The following is a 20,534-nucleotide window of genomic DNA, read 5'->3' on the forward strand; positions in this document are numbered from 1 at the left end:
TTAATAGCATCAATTTCAGCTGTGGAGTTGTTGCAGGCGGGTAGTTACATGCTGCCAAGCATCTCTTGAGAAAGCCCCACATGTGTTCTATGGGATTTAGGTCTGAAGACTTTGTAGGCGAATTCATGCATTGAATATATTCACTCTCTGAGAACTCTGTGACAGCTGCTGTGCAATGAGATATAGCACTGTCATCCATTAAAAGCACCTATAAACAGACACATGTAGGGCAATAGAACCTCGGTATAGTAGCAAATGCCAATGACAGAACTTCTTTGGAAGATGTGGAGGTCAGTATGGGTATCAGACTTAATATCAACCCAAGCAGTAACTCCAGAACCTGGAAAATGATGCCTTTTGATGATGTTGGAGATTGATTGTAATGATCCCTTCTCTTTCTTAAGTGTGTATACATTTGTAACTGCTCAGACTAAGTTGGCTTTCGCTCTTAAAAAAAAGAAAAGCACTCTGTCCTGTTGTATATACTTCCTTTGTGTTCCCAGCACCACAGAAACCGGCATTTCCAATGAGGAGGTGTTAATGGCACACATCAAACTGGTCATCATGAATGTAGATGCATTTAAATGCAGCCTCCTGGCCATGGTTAAACGTAATATCAGACTATCAGTAGTCTGTTGCATGTGCCTTTTGCTGTCTGCCACCTGTTTCTTCTCGCTTGTAGTATAATATACCAGCCATCCCCCAACCGTTGTTGCTTATAAATGACCACTGCTGAATGCTCGTACAGCTGTTTCTGCAATTTGAAATGTTCTGCAAACTCATGAAATGACACTGTGAGTGATGTCACTATATTAGTCACACCTTGACCGTTGTAATATTTTGTTATTTAATAAATTTATTTATTATTTATTTAATTTATTGTTGAAGTGGCAACGCCATATTTGTATTATGTAACCGTTGCTCAGCAACGTGAGAAATTGTTTTAAAAATTAGATTCTGAAGTTTTACCAGCTAGTAGTAGTATGAAAGTTTTGCCACTAAAGAATTTCTTCAAATTATCTATCTTCGTGCACTAGAAATGAAATTTATGGTCTAATAAGAAGATTGCCTGTTTTATCAATTACTGCAAAATACATTACAGTCTTAATTAATTGGAGGTTCCACCGAGATACTGGAAATTAGGAGTGCAATTATCAATTTCGATGGTGCTAGTCTCCTAATCCCAGAAAGTTGCTGAATTTTTTAGAATAAGGTTGCTAATACCAATTGCCAAGTTTGTTTATTTAAAGGAGAAACGGATTTCGGAAGTCTGGTTTTAAAGCTAGTTTTTGAAGCAGATCATTTAAAGGTTATCTTCTGTGTTTCTATAACTAGCATCCGAGAAAGAATTGTCATAACAGGATATTGCTGATCACTGAAGATAAGATAACTTTTGGTTTTCTTAAAAAAGCTTTTATTGAATTTTAATACTTTGTTTCAGAATTATAGTTTATCGTGTAAGATTTTGTTTAAAATAACTGACACTAAAAATATTCAGCTTAAATTTGTAATTGATATTTGTGGTAAAGAAGTATTTTGAAATTATTATTTATGCTTTACTTTTAATTGTATTGAATTTTTATTGATAAATGATATCTGTAAGCCATCCCGGCATTTATAAAAAAAAAGAACTGCTAGCTGAGTTTTTGAATTTATTGCCAAGCAGGTGCGTGAAAATTAGTAGCAACGTCAAACTGAATTAGTGTGATTTGATTATACTGCAGAATTGGCAAAAGTCTTCTTAGTTCTCGCCATCCAGGCGTGTGATAGATAGTAACGTCATCCCGGCGTATTACAGATTGTATATTCTAAAAGGTGTATTGCCAAACTGACAAAAATTGTTTCTGTTATCGCCAACCAGGCGTGGAGATGGATAGTAAAATCGTCAAACTGACGTGGGTAATTGCCTAACTGGCAAAGGTGTTTATATAGTTAAAGCTAACGAGGCTTGTGAATAGTGAGTTAAAACGTCAACCCGACGTAGTATTATATTATTTTGTGCCAACCTGGCAAAGTTGTTTAAGTAATTCTCTCCAGTTGGTTAGTGTGAATTTCGTATTTGAGAAATTAAGTCTCGCCAGAAATTATACATTTTTAATACAAGTACAATCTTTTAGATTCTATTTCAAAAGGAAGGCTAATAAAGGTAACTTGTGTCAACATGTCATTCTTAGCTAGGAGTAAAAAACAGGATTTAAAAGTACTAGCAGAAGAATTAATACAAGTACAATCTTTTAGATTCTATTTCAAAAGGAAGGCTAATAAAGGTAACTTGTGTCAACATGTCATTCTTAGCTAGGAGTAAAAAACAGGATTTAAAAGTACTAGCAGAAGAATTAGGTTTAACCGTGAAACCCGAATTTAAGATTGCTCAGTTGCATAAACTGATTACTGAAAGTCCCAGTTATGATGAGGAGTTTACTCGAGAACTACTGGCTGCAATTAGAGAAGAAAGGGAACAAAAGGAAAAACGCGAAAGAGAAGAAAGAGAAAAGGAACACGAAAGAGGAAAAAAAAAGAGAAGAAAGGGAAAGAAAAGAAGAGCGAATTAGAGCCTTTGAGCTACAGAAACTTCAGTTGGAAGCAATGGCTGCAACAGCACAGCCGGTAGAAACTACTCAGTTACCTGAGCAGCCTTTAAAAGTCAGAATTCACGATGTCGTGCCACGTTTCAACCCTAAAGAAGATGAAATAAGTTTATTTCTGGTGTTATTTGAGCTTCAAGATAAAATAATGAATATACCTGCTGAAAATCAAGTGACTCAACTTATTTCATTGCTGCCTCCTGATATCGTTCAGCTTATTGCTAGAGAACCAGAAGACACAAAAAGGTATGAATATGTAAAATCTTTACTGTTACAATGATTTAAATTAAGTGCGAAAAAATTTCGACAACTATTTAACAAACACCAAAAATCTACTGAAAGTACTTGGTATGATTTCTACTATGAATTGAAGCATTATTTAGAAGGATGGCTTAACGGATTAAACATTAAAACTTTTGAACAGCTAAAAAATCTCATGCTGGAGGATCAAATTAAAAAGCGTACTTCTCCTAATTTCAAAGAATGTTTTATGAATCAATGGACAACCATCATTTCACCTACTGAAATGGTTAAAAAAATGGAAGATGTGAGAAAAACAATAAAATCGAAATTTTTTGCCAATCAGACTGAGAAAATTAACAAAGGATAATTTAAACCATGTTATGATAATTTTGTGAATAAAATAGAGCATCCGCCTCATTTTAAGCATTCTGATAGATGGGATGATTCAAAATACCAGAAAGATCATCGACAAAGAAATCAGTTCCAAAACAAAAACCAAGAAAATTTATCTGACGAAAGATATCGACCACGTTGTTTCGAGTCATACGAACATTTTAAGCCTCAGTGCCCTCACTTAAAACCAAATGAAAAGGTAAATTGCGTATTTTCGAATGATGATTTGTTAAAGACGTATACAATTAATGGTTTAGTTAATGGGTATGAAATGCCTATTCTTTGAGACACAGGAGCCACAGTAGATGTTATATCTCGAAAATATGTAGATAATGCAAAAATGATTGGAGAACATGTCTGGGTACAATATCTCTTACTTTACTCTTAAATGACCATTTAGTGTGTCTACCGTTAGCTGAAGTTGAAATTAATTGTGAACTTGGTCATATAAAGACAAAGGCAGCTGTTGTTACAAATTATGCTGGCAGATATGTATTGGGTAACAAAACTGCTCAGTTGTTCAAAGATAAACAATTCTTAAATTTAGAAAGGATAAATGTGGTTTTGACACGATCTCAAGTAAAATGATCTCGTGAAGGAGATCGAAGTAGAGACACCAAAATGGGGAACAAAGAAGAACTGTCTGTTATTGAGACTGATGAAGATATTTTACCGCAAGCTGATGAGGAAGACAAAGAAATTAAGAAAATAATTAATGTTAATTCAAAGGAATCAATTGAATCTGAGCATCAAAGCAGAGATCTAGCCTCATTGCTTAGCGAAGCTAAAAGTGAAAATTTCAGAAATGATTTCAAAGTAAAGGAGAATGGGCTGTTGATGAAAAAGAAATTAGATAAAAATGGAAATGAAAGGGAATTAATTGTTATTCCTGAAAGATATAGGGATCAAAGGCAGAACTATTCGTCTTTGATGCAGATCCAAACAAATAATGGTGCTAAAACTCAGGGTAATTTGGTCATTACTCACCCTCCTAACAGTCAAGCCTCTGTCAAGACATCACAGAAATTAGACAAACAATCTAAGCCTTCATCTACTGATGAGAAAACTGAAATTATTAATATAAAAGCTGACTCGCCTTGTTCACCTGGTGATTCACCTTTTATGGATAGTGTGTGTGATTATTCCTCTACAAGTTCATCAGTTCCTTTTTCCCCAAAAAGTAAAGATGTGTTTGGCAATTTGTTAGCAGCAGATCAAAGAACTTATAAAGGAACTCATGAAGGTGCTTCTAATGGTAAGAAATTAAAAATACATTCAGAATCTATTCACGCGTCAGAAAACTTAGCAAAGAGGCACAAACATGATAAAGGGTACTCAAATTTGCCACATTCAATGAGAGTGCAAGTAGCAGATAAGAACAAAGGTTCATCTCACAAAGAGCAGAAACTATCTGACAAGAAAGAACTGACAAAATTAAACGATTCTCAGTTAAAAGTTCTAGATGAATTGCCAAGTTCTGGAGTTGAGATGCAAGTCAAGGAGAAGTTTTTAAAGAAACTAAACAGACTAGAGAGAGTTGTTGAAGAAGTAAAACTGCCTCAAAATCATCTATTACACTCACCTGATTTCAATAAGGCATTTATTTTGCAAATTTATGTTTCAGACTCTGGTATGGGTGTCATTTTAGCTTAAAAAGATGAACGAGACAATGAACATCAAGTATTATACCTCGGTACAGTTTACAGAAACTGAAAAAAATACTCTACCACAGAAAAGGAATGTGCCATCATAGTATTTGATGCAGAGAAACCTCAATGTTATTTAGACGGGCATACTAAATTCCTCATCATGACAGATCATAATCCCCTAGTTTGGCTAAAAAATAATGTGAGTCTCTAAATCCACAACTTATGAGATGGGCACTAGTACTACAACCCTACAATAACACAGCCGTTCATCAAAGTGGTAAAAACCATAAAAATGTAGACGCATTAAGTCGTACACCCTGGCCTAATTAAATAATTTGTTTCTCTATCTAGATTTTTAAAAAATTTTGTTCCTTCCTCTCTTCCTCAGTGTATGTTATTATGTTATTTCTTGTATTTCAATTCTGTATTTTGCTGATATTGCTGTTTTGGGGAAGGGAAAAAAAAAAGTAAACTTTAATTTGAGGTTGTAATATCTTGTTATTTAATAAATTTATTTATTATTTAATTAATTTATTGTTGAAGTGGCAATGCCATATTTGTGTTATGTACCCGTTGCTCAGCAATGTGAGAAATTGTTTTAAAAATTAGATTCGGAAGTTTTACCAACTAGTAGTAGTATGAAAATTTTGCCACTAAAGAATTTCTTTAAATTATCTATCTCCGTGAACTAGAAATAAAATTTATTGTCTAATAAGAAGATTGTGATTGCCTGTTTTTGTCAATTACTGTAAAATACATTACAGTGTCTTCCAGATTTTCCTTATAGCATGACCCGGACATTCATCCAAATGATATCTTTTGAATTACGTGTTAGCGGTAGTACATACATATCACATTGTAGTTGAAATCATTGTATGTTGTGCAATAACTTGCACGAAATTGCTTAGCATACACCATCTGTATGCTTTATACACTTCTGGGGGGGAGCAAGGTCTCTCACCTTCTTACCCTACTACCAGCCTCTTGAAAGAATTTCAGCTCACCATGTATTTTGAGTGCCACCTTGCTGCACACGTGCAGTATATACTTGCAAACATTCATGCTGTCTCTGAGATTCAAACCTATTCCTTTCAGTACTGTAATCAGCATCACTAACCACACTGTACTGGCTTTGACTGATATGTTGTCATAAAAAGCATGTTAGGAACCTCTTTAACACTTTTGCTGCCAATCAAACATAGGCACTTAATGTTATCACTTTATAGCTTTTAATGGCCCAACATGTTGTGAGGTATATGTAAATTCAGTTATGAATGAGTGATTTATAGAAATGCATCTGCATTAATTCTCCCCACAGGATAGTCAAGAAGAAACATCTGTTCAAAAATCAGATCAATCTACAAGTGAACCGGATCAACAAAATGTAACACGTACAACAAATTCTTTACCGGAAGTTCAGGTAAGAAGACATCTCTACATAATAATATTCATTTAAAAAGTAAAAGCAGTGTACTATAATAAATTTAAGCAAACCATTATGTGAATTGTTAATTCATTGTGTTTAAAACTATAGCCTCGGTTTGAGTCTACATTTCTACACTTGGATTATCTTTAGTTATATCACATTTAGTATTTTCCAATTATTTGCATTACACAATTTCAACATTTCACTAAAACTGTCATGTTTTTGTCATATTTTCAAATATATGTAAAATATATAGGCAAGCAATGCAGGCATATACCACACACGTTTGACTATTCATGGAACCATATTTTAAACAGAGTAAAAGTGTGAATATCAGCCATATAGATTCCCCCACTCAAAAAATTTTTTTCCTTGTAAAATGCAAATGTTATATAGTGTTTCTTTAATTCTTTTTTATTACTTTTTATAAATAGAACAATACTATATGAACAATAGGTACCTATGAGCCATAAAGGTAACCAAAGAAACATTTTGCACCAGTACATAAAGTTAATGGGTGCTTTTGATCACGTTAGGGATAGTCAGAAAGTTTCTGTCTCCCAGTCTTTTCCCCATCGTCCTCTTTTGAGCTTAGTTTTATTCAGTGACCCCTAATCTTTCAATAATGATGTATGGTTTGATTATGATGTGTTGATGCAAAATAAACTGGAAAAAAATTTTTTTTAGATAATTATTATACCTTATTTACATTGCATCAAATTATTGACCGATTCCTCAGAGAAACAGATTGGCTATAGTATTTTAATTAGCAATGAACCTGACTACAGCGTAACTCGTGCTGTGGCATATGTTGAAAGAACATCTTCACTGCTAGATAGCACAGCAGATACAAATTTGCATTCATGCTTGTGCAATTAACAGCAACTATACTATCAAAATCACCCCACTGCAGTGAGTAGCGCTAAAAGTCCTCAACTGAAGGGAATATATCATTCAATATCATTATAGCAACTCCTTATTATATTTTCTTTAATCTTAAGACAGTATAACCTCAGTGAGAAAATTAAATTTATCTTGCACAGAAAAGTTATTTATTTTTATTATTGCAGAAACAAAAAAATAATAATAATAATATTGTCAAGTTTTACGTTGAAGTATTCAGATTGAAAGAATATCCAGTATTGACAAAACTGATTAAACCTTTTTACTTTCTTACGATGTAAAGGAAGTATACCCAAATACGATACCAAAATTCTCCTTGTACGATGTAAAGGAAGTATTATAATTGCGGAGAATTTTGGGTATCGTATTTCAACAAAAATGACCATTTCAATCGCTCTTGAAACCATTTGAATGATAGTTTTGAGTGAGACAGAATCAAGGACTATTTTTGCCGAAAAGGATTGTAAAATGGATTCAAAAGATACTTTTTCTTGGCATCTGTATATACATACGTATGTATCTCACACAACTTGAGAATGAGTAGCCATAGAAAGTTGAAATTTTGCACATGGGACTGTTATTACATGTAGTTTTGCACCTCCCTTTTTCGTCGCAGTCAGCTGTGCTAATTAAATATATATATTTATATATTCTCACTCAGTTACTTGGCTTGATGAGCTTAGTATTTTTATTCTGATATGTTGGTAAACTGTGCATTTTTCTGCTTTAAAAGTGATTGAATTATATGTTAAGGTTTTTATGCCTTTAGTTAATCTGCGTGGAACAGTTGTAGAATTATCAACAATTTTAAAGTGACGAGTTAAGCTTAATGAAATGCCCCATTTGTTTACATTTTAAACTCAATGAATGAATGAATTAAGTGAGTTTCTGAACGTTCACTATCTTTTTGCTGAATGGGACCAAAAGAAAACTCCCAGTTTTGCGCACCGAAAAGTCTGCCTTCTTGCCCGCTAGCCGAATTCCTGGTTTTTCCGTAGAAACTGTAATTTTAATTGTTAAAAAAAAGTTTGTTTTAACTATACTTGATATTTTATATTTTTCTGTATTTTACAACTTTTAATGAAAATGTTTTGAGTTTTTCTGTATTTTTGCTTTGCCGCAAAGTGGGAACTGAATTAATTGAATGAGAAATAAAATTTGAGGAAATAAGTTTAAAGGTGAAGTGCAGCAAAAACATCTATAATTTAATAAGCCATACAAGGAAGTCGTGGTGTCCACATCAGATTTTTTAAATTTGCTTCTGTGGAATGGACAGCTTTGCCTTTTTATGTATATATATTTATTTCCTGAATCATTCTCTTCTTTCTAGCAGTTCCTAATCACCACATATTTGTATGCATACTGTGAGGTTTTATTCAATATTTAAAGAGTTAAGCTGTTGTCTACTTCATCAAAATATCTTGCTGATCATGCTGAATTTTCATTGTTAGTCAAACAAAAATAAATAAATGCAGCAGTTTCTAGAAGGTACACCCCCCCCCAAAAAAAAGAGCTAGTGAAAATATACATGCATGCATGTATATAAGTGCTTCATGACAATATTCAAAATTATCTGAAATTAGTTGGATTTTTACTGCACAATTTTTCAGGATTTTTTAAGTGGAGTCACAGTCAGCCCTGCAGGGTTCGTACGGTCCTTAAAAGTCCTTAAATTTTTCAAAAATGATTTTTGGTCCTTAAAAGTCTTTAATTTTGGTCAAAATGAATAAACGGTCCTTAATTTTGCTCATCTGACATTTCTTATCATTTCTAATGACCGCCATTATAAGTGTGAAATGTGATTTCTCAGGAATATGGAATTAAAATTACACGGCTCTTAACCAATCTGTTGGCGGATTTGCATTACAAACGATAAAAAAAAAAAACAATTAGCTACCCTAGGACGAAAGTATCGGGTGTCTGATTGGCTATTCACCCAATCTTTCAAAACAGGTGTTATCCATAAATTTATGTAGATTATGATGAAAGCGTGAAGCCGGAAGTTCTTTAAGAGGCAAAAGTGATGATGAAGGTGCTTGAGGAAAAAAAGGGGGGGATTTTGAAAATATTTGCCAAAATTAGAACAATCCCAACCTGGAAGGCCACAACCCCTCCGACGCCAATAGGAACGAGATGCCTGGAAAGTGCATTTTCAATAAACTGTGGCTTCATCAAGCTGACTACAAAGACTGGATATTGATGGATGATGATCCTTATAAAGCTAAATGTGGTCTTTGTCTGAAACAAATTGAAATTTCTAGAATGGAACAGTCAGCGCTGAAAATTCACATGAAATCTAAGTTTTGTTTTATCATTTCAATTTGTTTTTACACGGTTTTGCTTACCTTAATTTCTGTGTTTGTTTGAATTAAGCCATAAATTAATTTTTGATCACCTTCTACGGAGTTTATTCTCTTTTGCACATATATGTATGGGATATCGGGATTATGAGTTTATTTCTGCAGAGGGTTCGATTTCGCGGGAAATCTATTGTCTCCATTTCGATTTTAGGTCGCCAAGGGCAAATTCGGTAACGCTAGCCGAAAAAAGTGAAGTTCGGAAATACATTTTGAAGCTTCAATAGACAATTAAGTATTTGGTTTAATCCTATGCACAAGGTATCCATTGCATAAGGGATTTGGCTACTTTTGGCAACTTTATGATGAGCAGTAAACGGGACATATACGATGAGTAGTTAAACGAGTCATTTTGGTGTTGGCGATAATTTTCAAAATTGCACCAAGTCTGCACCGTATACTAGAATTTTATTAAGTATTTTTATAAAAGGAATACTGCTTTCAGAAGAATGTTATTGAATTTTAATATCGCATCAGTTATCCAAATAGTTGGTCGATATAAAACTTCATTGTGATAATGATTGAAATTATCTTTTGTTATTAAGCTAATTTCACCTATTTATAACTAGAAATTAAAATAAAAGCTAAATCCTGAATAAAAAGTCAGTGTTAAAATGATAAGGAAAAAATAAAAGAAACGGAAGATTAATAAATTAAAAGAAAATGACCGATAAGCGGAATGGCTGCTACACGGAGAAAACGTGTTCATGGTATTGCCAATATAGCATTCTTATGGCAATTTTAGCGATGTAACGGAATCTCTGCAGGAATGCTTGCCTAGAATATTTCGCAATGTCGCAATTTTTTATCGATATAGTACATTTTTTAAGTGTTAATATGTAGTGGCGTAAAAAAAATTCATACATTTTTGTTTAACAATAAAACCAATTATTGCAGAATTTTTATCTTTGCTCCATCATCTGATAGATAAAGAAATAATGTTTTAATTAAAATTTTCTGCTGTGAAGTTCTGCTGTTATCACTTGTTGCAAAATGTCCCAGCAGTTGAAAGAGCCATTGAAATATGGGATGACTTGCTACTATACGTTAAAAAAGTTGAAATGAGGCAGTTTAAAAAAAAATCATTGAAATCCTTCTCAAATATTTTGGAGGCAACTAAGGATAAAACATTTCTTATAAAATTAAATTTTTTTCTCTCTCTGTCGAAAATACTATTGTGTTTCCTTGAATATTATCAAAGCAATAAACCACTTATTTTCTTTTTTGCTGAAGATATCTTAAAACTTGTAAATGATTGCTTTTAGCACTTTAAAATCAAAAAATAATTTAAAAATTAAACTAGTATTTCAATGGCGTCTTAAGAAATATAGAACTATATAAACTTGCGCAATCTTGAAATCAGCGCGTACGCTATATTTGGCGCACTGTTAAATGGACGTGTTTCCTAGATTTGGTGCTTTTGCGCATACATATTCGCTGCAATTTTTTTACGGCCCTTGAAACCGAATAATACGGAAAATCTTTATAAATTTAATTTTAATGATCCAAATTGTTATAATGATAAAAGTAAAGTTTATTTGGGATTCATTGCTGAGCAGCTAATGAATGATAAATGCCGCAAGAAGGACATTTCACAAGCTGCAAGTTTTGCATTGAAACAAGGTCAACAATGTGTCTTAACAATGGTACAACACTTAATGGCTAAATGTCCAATAAATTATTCTCTTATTCGAAATGCATCTTGTATAGACCCACAGTTGATGGCTAAAAGTCCAGGAAAAACCCAGAACAAAATGAAAATAGTTCTAACCGTATTAACATGGAATAAACGTGTTTTACAAGATAATTGTGATGAAATTCTGCTGCAGTTTGGAGAGATTCTAGACAAAGTAGTTAAGACAAATTTACATGAATTTTCTACTTTTGATTCTCAAAAATCTTTCTCTTGACACATTTCTCACTCCTTATTTTCATGATTTTCACTATTCTAAAGTATGGAAAATAGTGAAAATGATTCTTATCTTGTCACATGGACAGGCCTTTGTGGAAAGGGGCTTCTCTGTAAATGAAGCAGTTGAAATTGAAAATTTAAGTGACTCATCACACATTTCTCAACGCACAGTATTTGATTATTTAAAATTTTCTGGAGGTAATTCTTAATATCGAAATTAATAAAGAAATAAGATCAGCAGCAGCAGCTTCGATAGATGCTTTTAGCAGATGAAGCCGAGACCAGCAGGAACATTGATTTGTTTATCAAAACAAATGAACTTAGAAGAATAGTTAAAGAAAAGGAAATAGACATAAATAAATTAGATGTTAAAATATCTGAAAAATTTCAGATTTTAAAAAAGCATAAATGTTTTGTATCTTTTATTGCATAGTTTATTATTCTAGTATCTTTCAGAAAACCAAAGAAATAAATTGTATGTTTACAAATCTGTTATTTTAATCTGCAAAATATTCTTACATTGCAATTATAATAGTAGTTGACTGTGTTTAAATAAATATCAAATAAGTTAAATAATAATCATGTAAATCTCTAAAATATCTGTGGCTGTTATTAGTGTGAAATACACTTATACAAGTTTTTCAAGAAATTATGTTCTTAATTTAATGTTATCTACTTCATAACTTATAGGGGGTTAGTTTAATTTTCAAATTTGTTTTATGTTAAGTATTAAATTGAATTTATTTAATAGTGCATAATACACACTTCTGTTAGTTTCTTAAATGGATAATTGCTTTATTCTATTCGTTTTTTTTTTTTTTTTCCTTGATAGGTCCTTAATTTTTTCTTTGATGGTCCTTAAAAGTCCTTAATTTTCATGTAAGGAAATGTGTACGAACCCTGTCCTGCCACTTTTATTTTTGCTAATGGTTTCATTCATTTGTTTGCATTTTAATGAGAGCATTTAGTAGATGCAGTTTACTGCAAATTGATAAATTTCAAAAGTATGTGAGCAGTGTTTATAAGCAAAAGGTATGTCAGCCTCCATATCTTGTCTTGCAAATGGTTTACAGCTTGTGGTTGCAAGAATAATTTATAGCTGATATGCTTAGCTATATCTTTCGAGCATATATAGGAAGAACTTCTTTCTTGCTTGTGCATAGACCAGCCAGTTTTTGATCTCTTTAACATTATTAGATATTTTAACTTTGTGACTGGTTACCACTTAAGAAACCTTAAAGTAACATGTAGCCATCCCCCACCAATGGCCAAACAAAAAATTGATAACTCATGGATACAAAAAGTGCCCACATGAACCCTCTTTTAAAAAAAAGTCTCCTCATGGATACATTCCTTTCCATAGGCAGATAGTTCTTAAGTTGTTATGCCTTAATAGGTTAACCAACCGAATATGCAGCTGTTGTTTTTGATTCTGCATTTTAATCCAGTTAATGTACGTTTTTTTCATATGTAATTCTTGACTGAACTATAAAAGGATTTCTTATGTTAAATGTGTGGAATTATCTATATGTAAAGTTCTGTTTATTGTATATTTAACTTTTAGCGCTCCGCTGCAGAGCCAAATGTTTTTAACTTCGCTGGCTCCGCTACAGGCCCTCTGGCATTTGTTCCGCGGCTCCGTAGGCAAAGCCAAATGTTTTTAGCATGATTACGCATAAGATGCTGCTGAATCGTCGGCGTTGACAATTGTTATCTGTAGTTAAAACATGCTTGGTCTCTGGACCATTACAATTAAACCATTTTTTGACCTTTTGTATGGTTAGCAACATGGAAAAAAATAATCATTATCATGAGAATTTAGAGTTGAGTAGTAGTGAAGACGTGTTTGATTTTCAAGTGTTAAAAGATATTGCAAAAGACAGTGTTGATTATAATTCTGACACTTCAAGTAATGGTTCCAAAATTGTACTACCAAGGAGATGGCGAATGAGAATTTATTGAAAGTGAAGATGAAGATTTACAGGAATACTTTGATGTGACACTTGCCCAAGTAAAGCAGGATGCACATGGGAGATGGTTTCCAAAGATATCACACCATGTTGAATTACAAAATTTAAAATTTATCTTTCATTTACAAGAAGAAAGTGCATATGTATAAAATAAATAAAATTAAAAACATTCACAAGCACCTGTAATTCTTCTCACCTAAAATAAGGCTCAGTTTCGCTCGTTCCGCTGCGAAAATGTGCCAGAGGTGCTGGTAGGCAGTGGTACAAAAATGTGCGGAGTGCTAAGTGTTAACTTAATATGTTAATTAACACAATTTTATGAAAATGCTTAAAAGATTGAATGAAAAAAATCAGTTTATTGCTGCATAAATATATCTTTTTTCCCTTCCTAGTCATCTAATACCCTTGATCATTATACTTCCTCCAATCACCCTTTACCTACTCCAATTAGTAGACCACGATCGTACAGTTCCTCGACAAATCATTCTGGTGAATCAATGCCTCATTATCCAAAAGCACCAGGTTCTGAAAGGGAAGATAGAGAGGTAAGTTTGATTTTTAAAATATTTTTTATTAGAGAGCTGATTTGACATAATTTTCGTTAAAATTAGTTTAAAAATTCTTTTGTTTGATTTTTTATGGAAAATTCAAAGCTGTTAATTTTTGCGTATGAAAACGATTTATACAAAAGCATAATAGTGTTCATATATAAGTATTTTAAATTTAGTAAAGTATATTATTATATAGTTGCCTGTTTTATCAAAGCTCCAGAAGAGTCAGCTTTGCACAGTTCACAAATGTTTTGAATGAAAATTTCAACAGTAAATTTTTTAGATTAAAATCCTATAATTTTAATAAATCAATTAAAATTCTCTGTAGTTCATAGTACTGCACTAAGTTGTTCATACAGGTACTTCAAAATCAAGGGAATCTTCATTTAACAGAATTTTTTTTAAAAAGGAAGGAAATGTATAATTGTAATGTGATAAATTATTTTGTATTAGCACACTTGAAGACCTCAACGCAGCTAACTTTTTTTTTTTTTTTTTCCCCACCCACGATGTGTTAATTCTTTTATGGCATAATACCAGGTTCATATATCAGGCCTTAGCGACTATGACCTGCGGGTCATTAAGTGACTGATTTCATAATTTCAAGTGGTTGACGAGTTCTGAAAATAAAGTATAATATATTAAATAGATTGTAAAACAATAAATATGAAATGAACATTTGAAGAATAAAGCAATAAGATTAAGAATTATTCCATAAAAAAAACAAACTGAAGATGAGCAATAACATTTTTGTTTGATTACAAAGTTGCAGTAATGAGCAGGCATTGTAAAATAATTTTAAGGAGAATTTGTTAGGTTTGGCAATGTTGATCCATAATTTCTATCTGTCAACACTGGTGTCATACTCTGTTTTCTCATATTACTGTCAGTTGTAGTACTTGTTCAGTGATGCAACTAATTGAAATAATTATCATTATTTTAAAACAAATTATTACCATAGACAAACCAAAAGCAAAAGAGAGATTATTTTGAGATGTGTCAAAAGAAAAATATGGATTTATTGAAGAATGATGTATGTGTATAATTACCATAAGAACTTAACATTATTGAACATTTTTCTTCGAAAACTTTAAAATGTGAATCAAATGCCAAATGAACAGATATCTAAATCCATTGCTTAATGTGTATTAAATTTTAAGAAACAAAATTAATTGTTCAAGAGTTGCATTATTAGCCACAATCATGCTACATTTGCCAGTTTTGTTGCAGCTCTTCGCACTTGGTATGAACGAAGAACCATTTGCTGACAGCAGATTATTGAAAACGCTGTTATAAATTGTTCTGAACTCTTTTAAAGGCTCGCAAATAAAAAAACAAGTCTTTGAGAGCAATATCAGCTAAAACAGTTCAGTGCTGAAAGTATGGCCGAAAATAAAGATAGCAGGCCAAAAATGATTTGTTAACAACTGACATAATTAGCATGGCACTTGAATTGAAAGTATCGATGTAAATATTATGGATAAGTATGCAATTATTATTATAAAGAAGAAATAGTTCAAAAGTCATTGAAGAAGTTTGCAATCTTACTTCTGTAAATGACATGGCCAAAGGCAATGACATTTTCCTTCAAAAACAAGAATTTGCTAATTTAAAAAATGGTCAAGTAATTGATTTAAAAAGTAAAATGTTTTTATAACAATAGATGGTCTCCAGCTATGAGAGGAAAAATTTGTTGGATATGTGAAACTAATAGAAATTGAACTTGGCTCCTCACTTTTATCATTTCATTATTATTATGCATGAAGAAAATTTATTTGCAAGGGCATCTTTGCAGCAATGTAAAGTTAAGATCATAAACATGATAGTAGCATGATCAGCCATTAGTACACAAGCACATCGGAGCTTTTTTGAAGGAAATTTAATCAAAATGTAGAGATATTGCATTCTGTTGCATTCAGAATGATGATAGGCTTCCTGAAATATTGTGAACATATTTTCAGACTCGGTGATAAAGAATGGTTTTTAAGACTTTTTTTCTTAACAAATATAATGAACAGTTATAATGTTTTTAACATACCGAGGAAATAACCACACAGTTTTGAAAATATATAAGGAATGGAAGAGGGTTTTTTTTTTTTTTTTTTTTTTTTTTGAAATAGACTTCAAGAAAAGAAATTGGAAAAAATTGTTTCTTTCCTTTCTTAAAAGGGTAATATGAAAAAGAAAAATATTGATGATAGCAATATTAATAACTGTAAAAGTTAGATTCGGTGAATCAAAAGTGAATTTGAAATTCGATTTCAAATTTTTGAAAAAGATTGAAGACTCAGGTGCAAAGTACTTCTGCAGGCTCTTAGGCTGGGAAAGCCACATCCTGTGTGTAGCGTCGTGTGGAAAAGCATATCTTTTCTGGCATAACATAGTGTAGTTCATTACTGAGAGAAAAAAATTCGCGTGATAAGCAACGAATGAGCCTTATGCATATACAGATCTAGGAGTCAGTCAATCATAAGCTGGAGATGTCAAGAAGCAATAAAAATGGCAATACTGTAGGGAAAGGCATATCTTAGATGTTGCATGCTGCTGCTGTCACGGCTTCCGGTGCTCAAATGAAGGTAGAATGAATTGAAGAGAAGGTCTATAGCTGGGAGGAGCTACTGGGTCACATGGTCCAATGGTCGACCTGGAATAAGAGTGCATAGTCTTGCTCGTCAGGCATTGGTTGGGGGCGGGGCTAAATTACAAATCTTACTTAGCAAAAATTCAAAGTTACAGAACAATTATAAGTGGTAAAAATTAAAACAATACGTGTGGTAATAAAAGGGTGCTGAGATAATATAGGTTGGCCTAAATATCTATTGTGGGAGAAAACTGGATAATACAAGATAATTTTGTAAAGCATGGTAGAGAAAATAAAAGTAGTGCATGGTGTTAAATGTAGATGGCAACACTTGTGTATGTCTTAAAAAGAACCTAAAAATAGTATTAAAAAGTGCAATTAACGATGAGAAAAATTGATTAAAAACATGGGATAATGACTCTAGAAATGAAAATACAGCAAGGTGGAGTACTGCTCCGGGTCTTTTTTTGTTTTCATCATTAGTGTAGTTGTAGTTCAATCTAGGAATGAAACTATTATTGACCTTTTTTGATGATGTTGAAGAATTTTTTTGCAATGCAAATGCTGAGGCTATCAATGTTCAATTCGTTATGGATGGCCTCATTTCTGAAAAATCAGGGGCTGTTGGAAATTCTTCTTAAAGTGATATTCTGGCATTGCTGGATTTTAAGCATATTGGTTTTGCATACATAACCCCAGACAGGACAGGCGTAAGTAACAATTCGTCGCAGCATGGATCGGAATGGTCAAGTAATGAAGTTTGTTTTGGATAGATAGAACAGAGTTTCGGGCAATTAAGGGGTTGAGTAATGCTCTAGTACCCTGGAACTTATTCAAAATATATGTGATGTGTGGGGTCCAAGTGAGTCTTTGGACTAAAATGACACCGAGGTATTTAACTTGCTTGGTCCAGGGAATGTTGACATCGTACATCTTGAGGGTGATATTCAGGTAAAAATTATTTCTTTTTTTAGTGAAGTACATAGCTTCAGATTTTTCCATGTTTGTTTTGATCTTCTCTTTGATCATCCAGGTCTCTAGTGCATGGATGTGTTCTTGTAATTTTTGTATGACTGCGGCCATGGAGCGTCTTGATAGAGGATCGCAATATCATCTGCATAAATTGCTAGTGTTGTGAGGGATGTCATTCGTATAAATTGAAAATAAGGTGGGCGAAAGTAAACTTCTTGGAGGCAAGCCGGCGAAAGTTACTTTTCGTGTAGAGTGATGAGTACTGTTATAACAAACGACAAAGTGTCTATCGTAAAGATAGGAATTAATGATGTTTATGATGTAATCTGGGAAACCCAGAGTGATTAATTTGTAGGCGAGGCCCTGTAACCATACACAGTCGAAGGCTTTCGAAATATCAAGGAAAAGAGCTCCTGTAATGAGTCTTTTCTTGAATCTTTCTGCTATCATTTCAGTGACACGATACAGTTAGTGCGGGGTGGAATGTTTACTTCTGAACCCATATTGCTGAGGGATGAGGATGTTATTGTCCTTTAAGAAGTCTTGTATTCTTTTCAGTATGACAGCTTCAGCTATTTTATTTAGGGTCGATAATAAGCTTATCGGCCTGTACGGTGTAGCCAGGGTGGGATCCTTTCCTGGTTTTAGGATCGGTGCGATGATAGCTGTGTTCCAATTGGCTGAAAAATACTGCAGTCTTAGCATGGCGTTCAGGAGGTTGGTGAACTTGCATAACATTTATACTACCATCATTCGTTTTGTTGCTTATCTTATCCAATCCGGGGCTTTTCCGTTTTTTTTCTCTTCTCGATATATTTAATAACCTCTGATGGCATTATTAAGGGTTTGTTGTTTATGTGTGTTTTTGTGTGGAATTGTGTGATGAGGGATGTAACTGAGTGTTCTGTTTGAGGGTTGGAAATGTTGTGAGTGCGAAATTGAGAAGCATAGTTATCTGCTATAGACTCAGCTTTCTCAAAATCGGTATAGGTGATCCCGTTGAGGCCGTTAATAGGCGGAATATTAATGTTGCGTCCTTTAAATTTAGAAACAGCTCTCCACAGTGAATTATCATCTGTGGATAGTGATTCTAAATGTCTGGCCCAGTTGAGTTGTTTATGTTTTTTTAATAGAGTTCTGACTTGTTGGTTTAGTTGATTCAGTAAAGTTTTGTCCGTGGGACATCTGAATCGTGGCCATTGCTTGCGTACATGATTTCTGTTTCTGATCAGATCATAGATGGCACTATCCTTATATCTCTTGTCTGTTCTCATGGTTTTACAGTTTTTTAATAGAGCATCGTGGAGTTCATCAGTAAATTCTTGAGTGAAAGCATCTAACTCATCCCTCGATTGTATCGTGGTTGAAGGGTACTGAGTGTTGCTGAGAGCTTTGGCATATCCTGCCCAGTTCGTAATAAGGGCTGTTTTGTGTGGTGTATTTTAGGAGTCGCTAGAAATTTCCATCATCGCAGGATTATGGTCTGATGAGAATTCTGCCAGACTTTCAACATAACTCAGAGGGTTAATGTTTTTTAAGATGAAAAAGTCCATAATTGATGGTTTACGTATCCCACAGTGTGTTGGTTTATCTGGAACTGTGAGATTAATATTGGCCACTTGGGCAGCATTGTGAATAATGCGTCCATGTGGATTAATATTCCAGCAATTCCATGCACGGTGGTGTGCGTTAAAATCTCCACCTATAATGACTTGATTGTTTATGTTTAATAATGTTTGTAAATCTGCTTTCGCAGTATTTACAGGTGTGTATAGGAAAATAGGTGGAGATGTTTGTGAGTGGTCGTGAAGTGTTTGGCGTGAGTGTAATAGTTAGGGCTTCAATTGCTAAAAGCTGTGGTAATGGAGTGACATAATGAGGAATGGAGCGCTTAATTAAAATAAGCAGACATCCTCTTACGTTACCTCTTGGTGCATATCTTCCATCTGTGGGTCTGTCCCAGCGATGAGTTTCATAGTTGCAAGCTCTGAAATAATTTTGAGGGCCAAGCATGTGTTCTTGTAGGAGTAAAATATCAGGGGAAACTTCATGTAAAACCCTTAAGCTCGTAGGCTTTTTGGAGCAATCCATTTGCATTCCAAGTGATAACAGTGAGAGGCATATTATGATTACTCTGACACATTATTATGGATTTCATTAACAATTTCGTAAAACATAAAAAGTTTTATCAACTGGATCGGATACGTTTTTGAGTTAGGTAAATAATTCTTAAAGATATTGTTCATTAGTCTGATATTACTAATTCCTAAAATATTATTAAATTCAGATACATTTTTCATAAAACTAAGAAATTCAGAGCCATGTGGCTTCTCCTGATTATTTATTATGCATGACATTTTCATTAGCTTTATAATTAGATTTATTGCCTTAAGACATATTCAGATTTTTAACGCATTTTTCAAGTCAATTTAATATTTTCAGTGGCCTTTGAGGGCACATTTTGTGCAGCAGTAGCCGATTTTGGGGTATGCAAGTTCGAATTTTCGTTAAACATATTAGCCTGATTTTTTGCCATGTCAGCAAAAGAGATGCCTTTTTTGACCAAAATATCCTTTTTTTGTTAGTTGGATCTATTTCTCGGAAATTTCTCACATCCACAATATGAGGCCACATGATTTTTTAGGCAGTTGGCACACTTGGGCTCCTCCATCCTTCCTTAGGTCGGGCAGTCCATTGTTTTATGGTCCAGCGAGCATTTGACATAGCGTGGGGTGAAATGACAATTTTCAGAAGAATGTTGCCACTTTTGGCAGTTATGGCACTGTGGAACCTGATTCTTCGACAGCGACAGCAAACGGAAGAAGATCCATGACATGATAAATATCGTCAGCTTTATCATGTTTAATCACCTGGACTAAAAAGAGAGGCACAGGAGCTTTGGTTCGTCTTCTGGTCAGTTGCGTGACTTTGACTTCCAAGGGATTGGGAATAAGCAAGGCAATGGCTATATCCTCCGTTTTTGTGGTTAGAG

General features: G+C 33.5%; 1 protein-coding gene across 4 annotated transcripts in view; it reads left to right on the top strand.

The window, feature by feature from the left end:
* The window catches only part of unk (RING finger protein unk), a 101,538-nt gene that overhangs the window by 46,931 nt on the left and 34,073 nt on the right, over positions 1-20,534 (top strand). For all 4 annotated transcript variants that reach the window (XM_035367433.2, XM_035367436.2, XM_035367432.2 and 1 more), the window contains 2 exons: positions 6,189-6,290; positions 13,831-13,983. In XM_035367433.2, coding sequence (XP_035223324.1) covers positions 6,189-6,290; positions 13,831-13,983 — 255 coding nt within the window. The remainder of the gene's footprint in view (positions 1-6,188; positions 6,291-13,830; positions 13,984-20,534) is intronic.

Source organism: Stegodyphus dumicola, chromosome 8, assembly GCF_044657685.1.
Source record: "Stegodyphus dumicola isolate Sdum_Otavi_A_Nest chromosome 8, ASM4465768v1".
NCBI lineage: Eukaryota > Metazoa > Arthropoda > Arachnida > Araneae > Eresidae > Stegodyphus > Stegodyphus dumicola.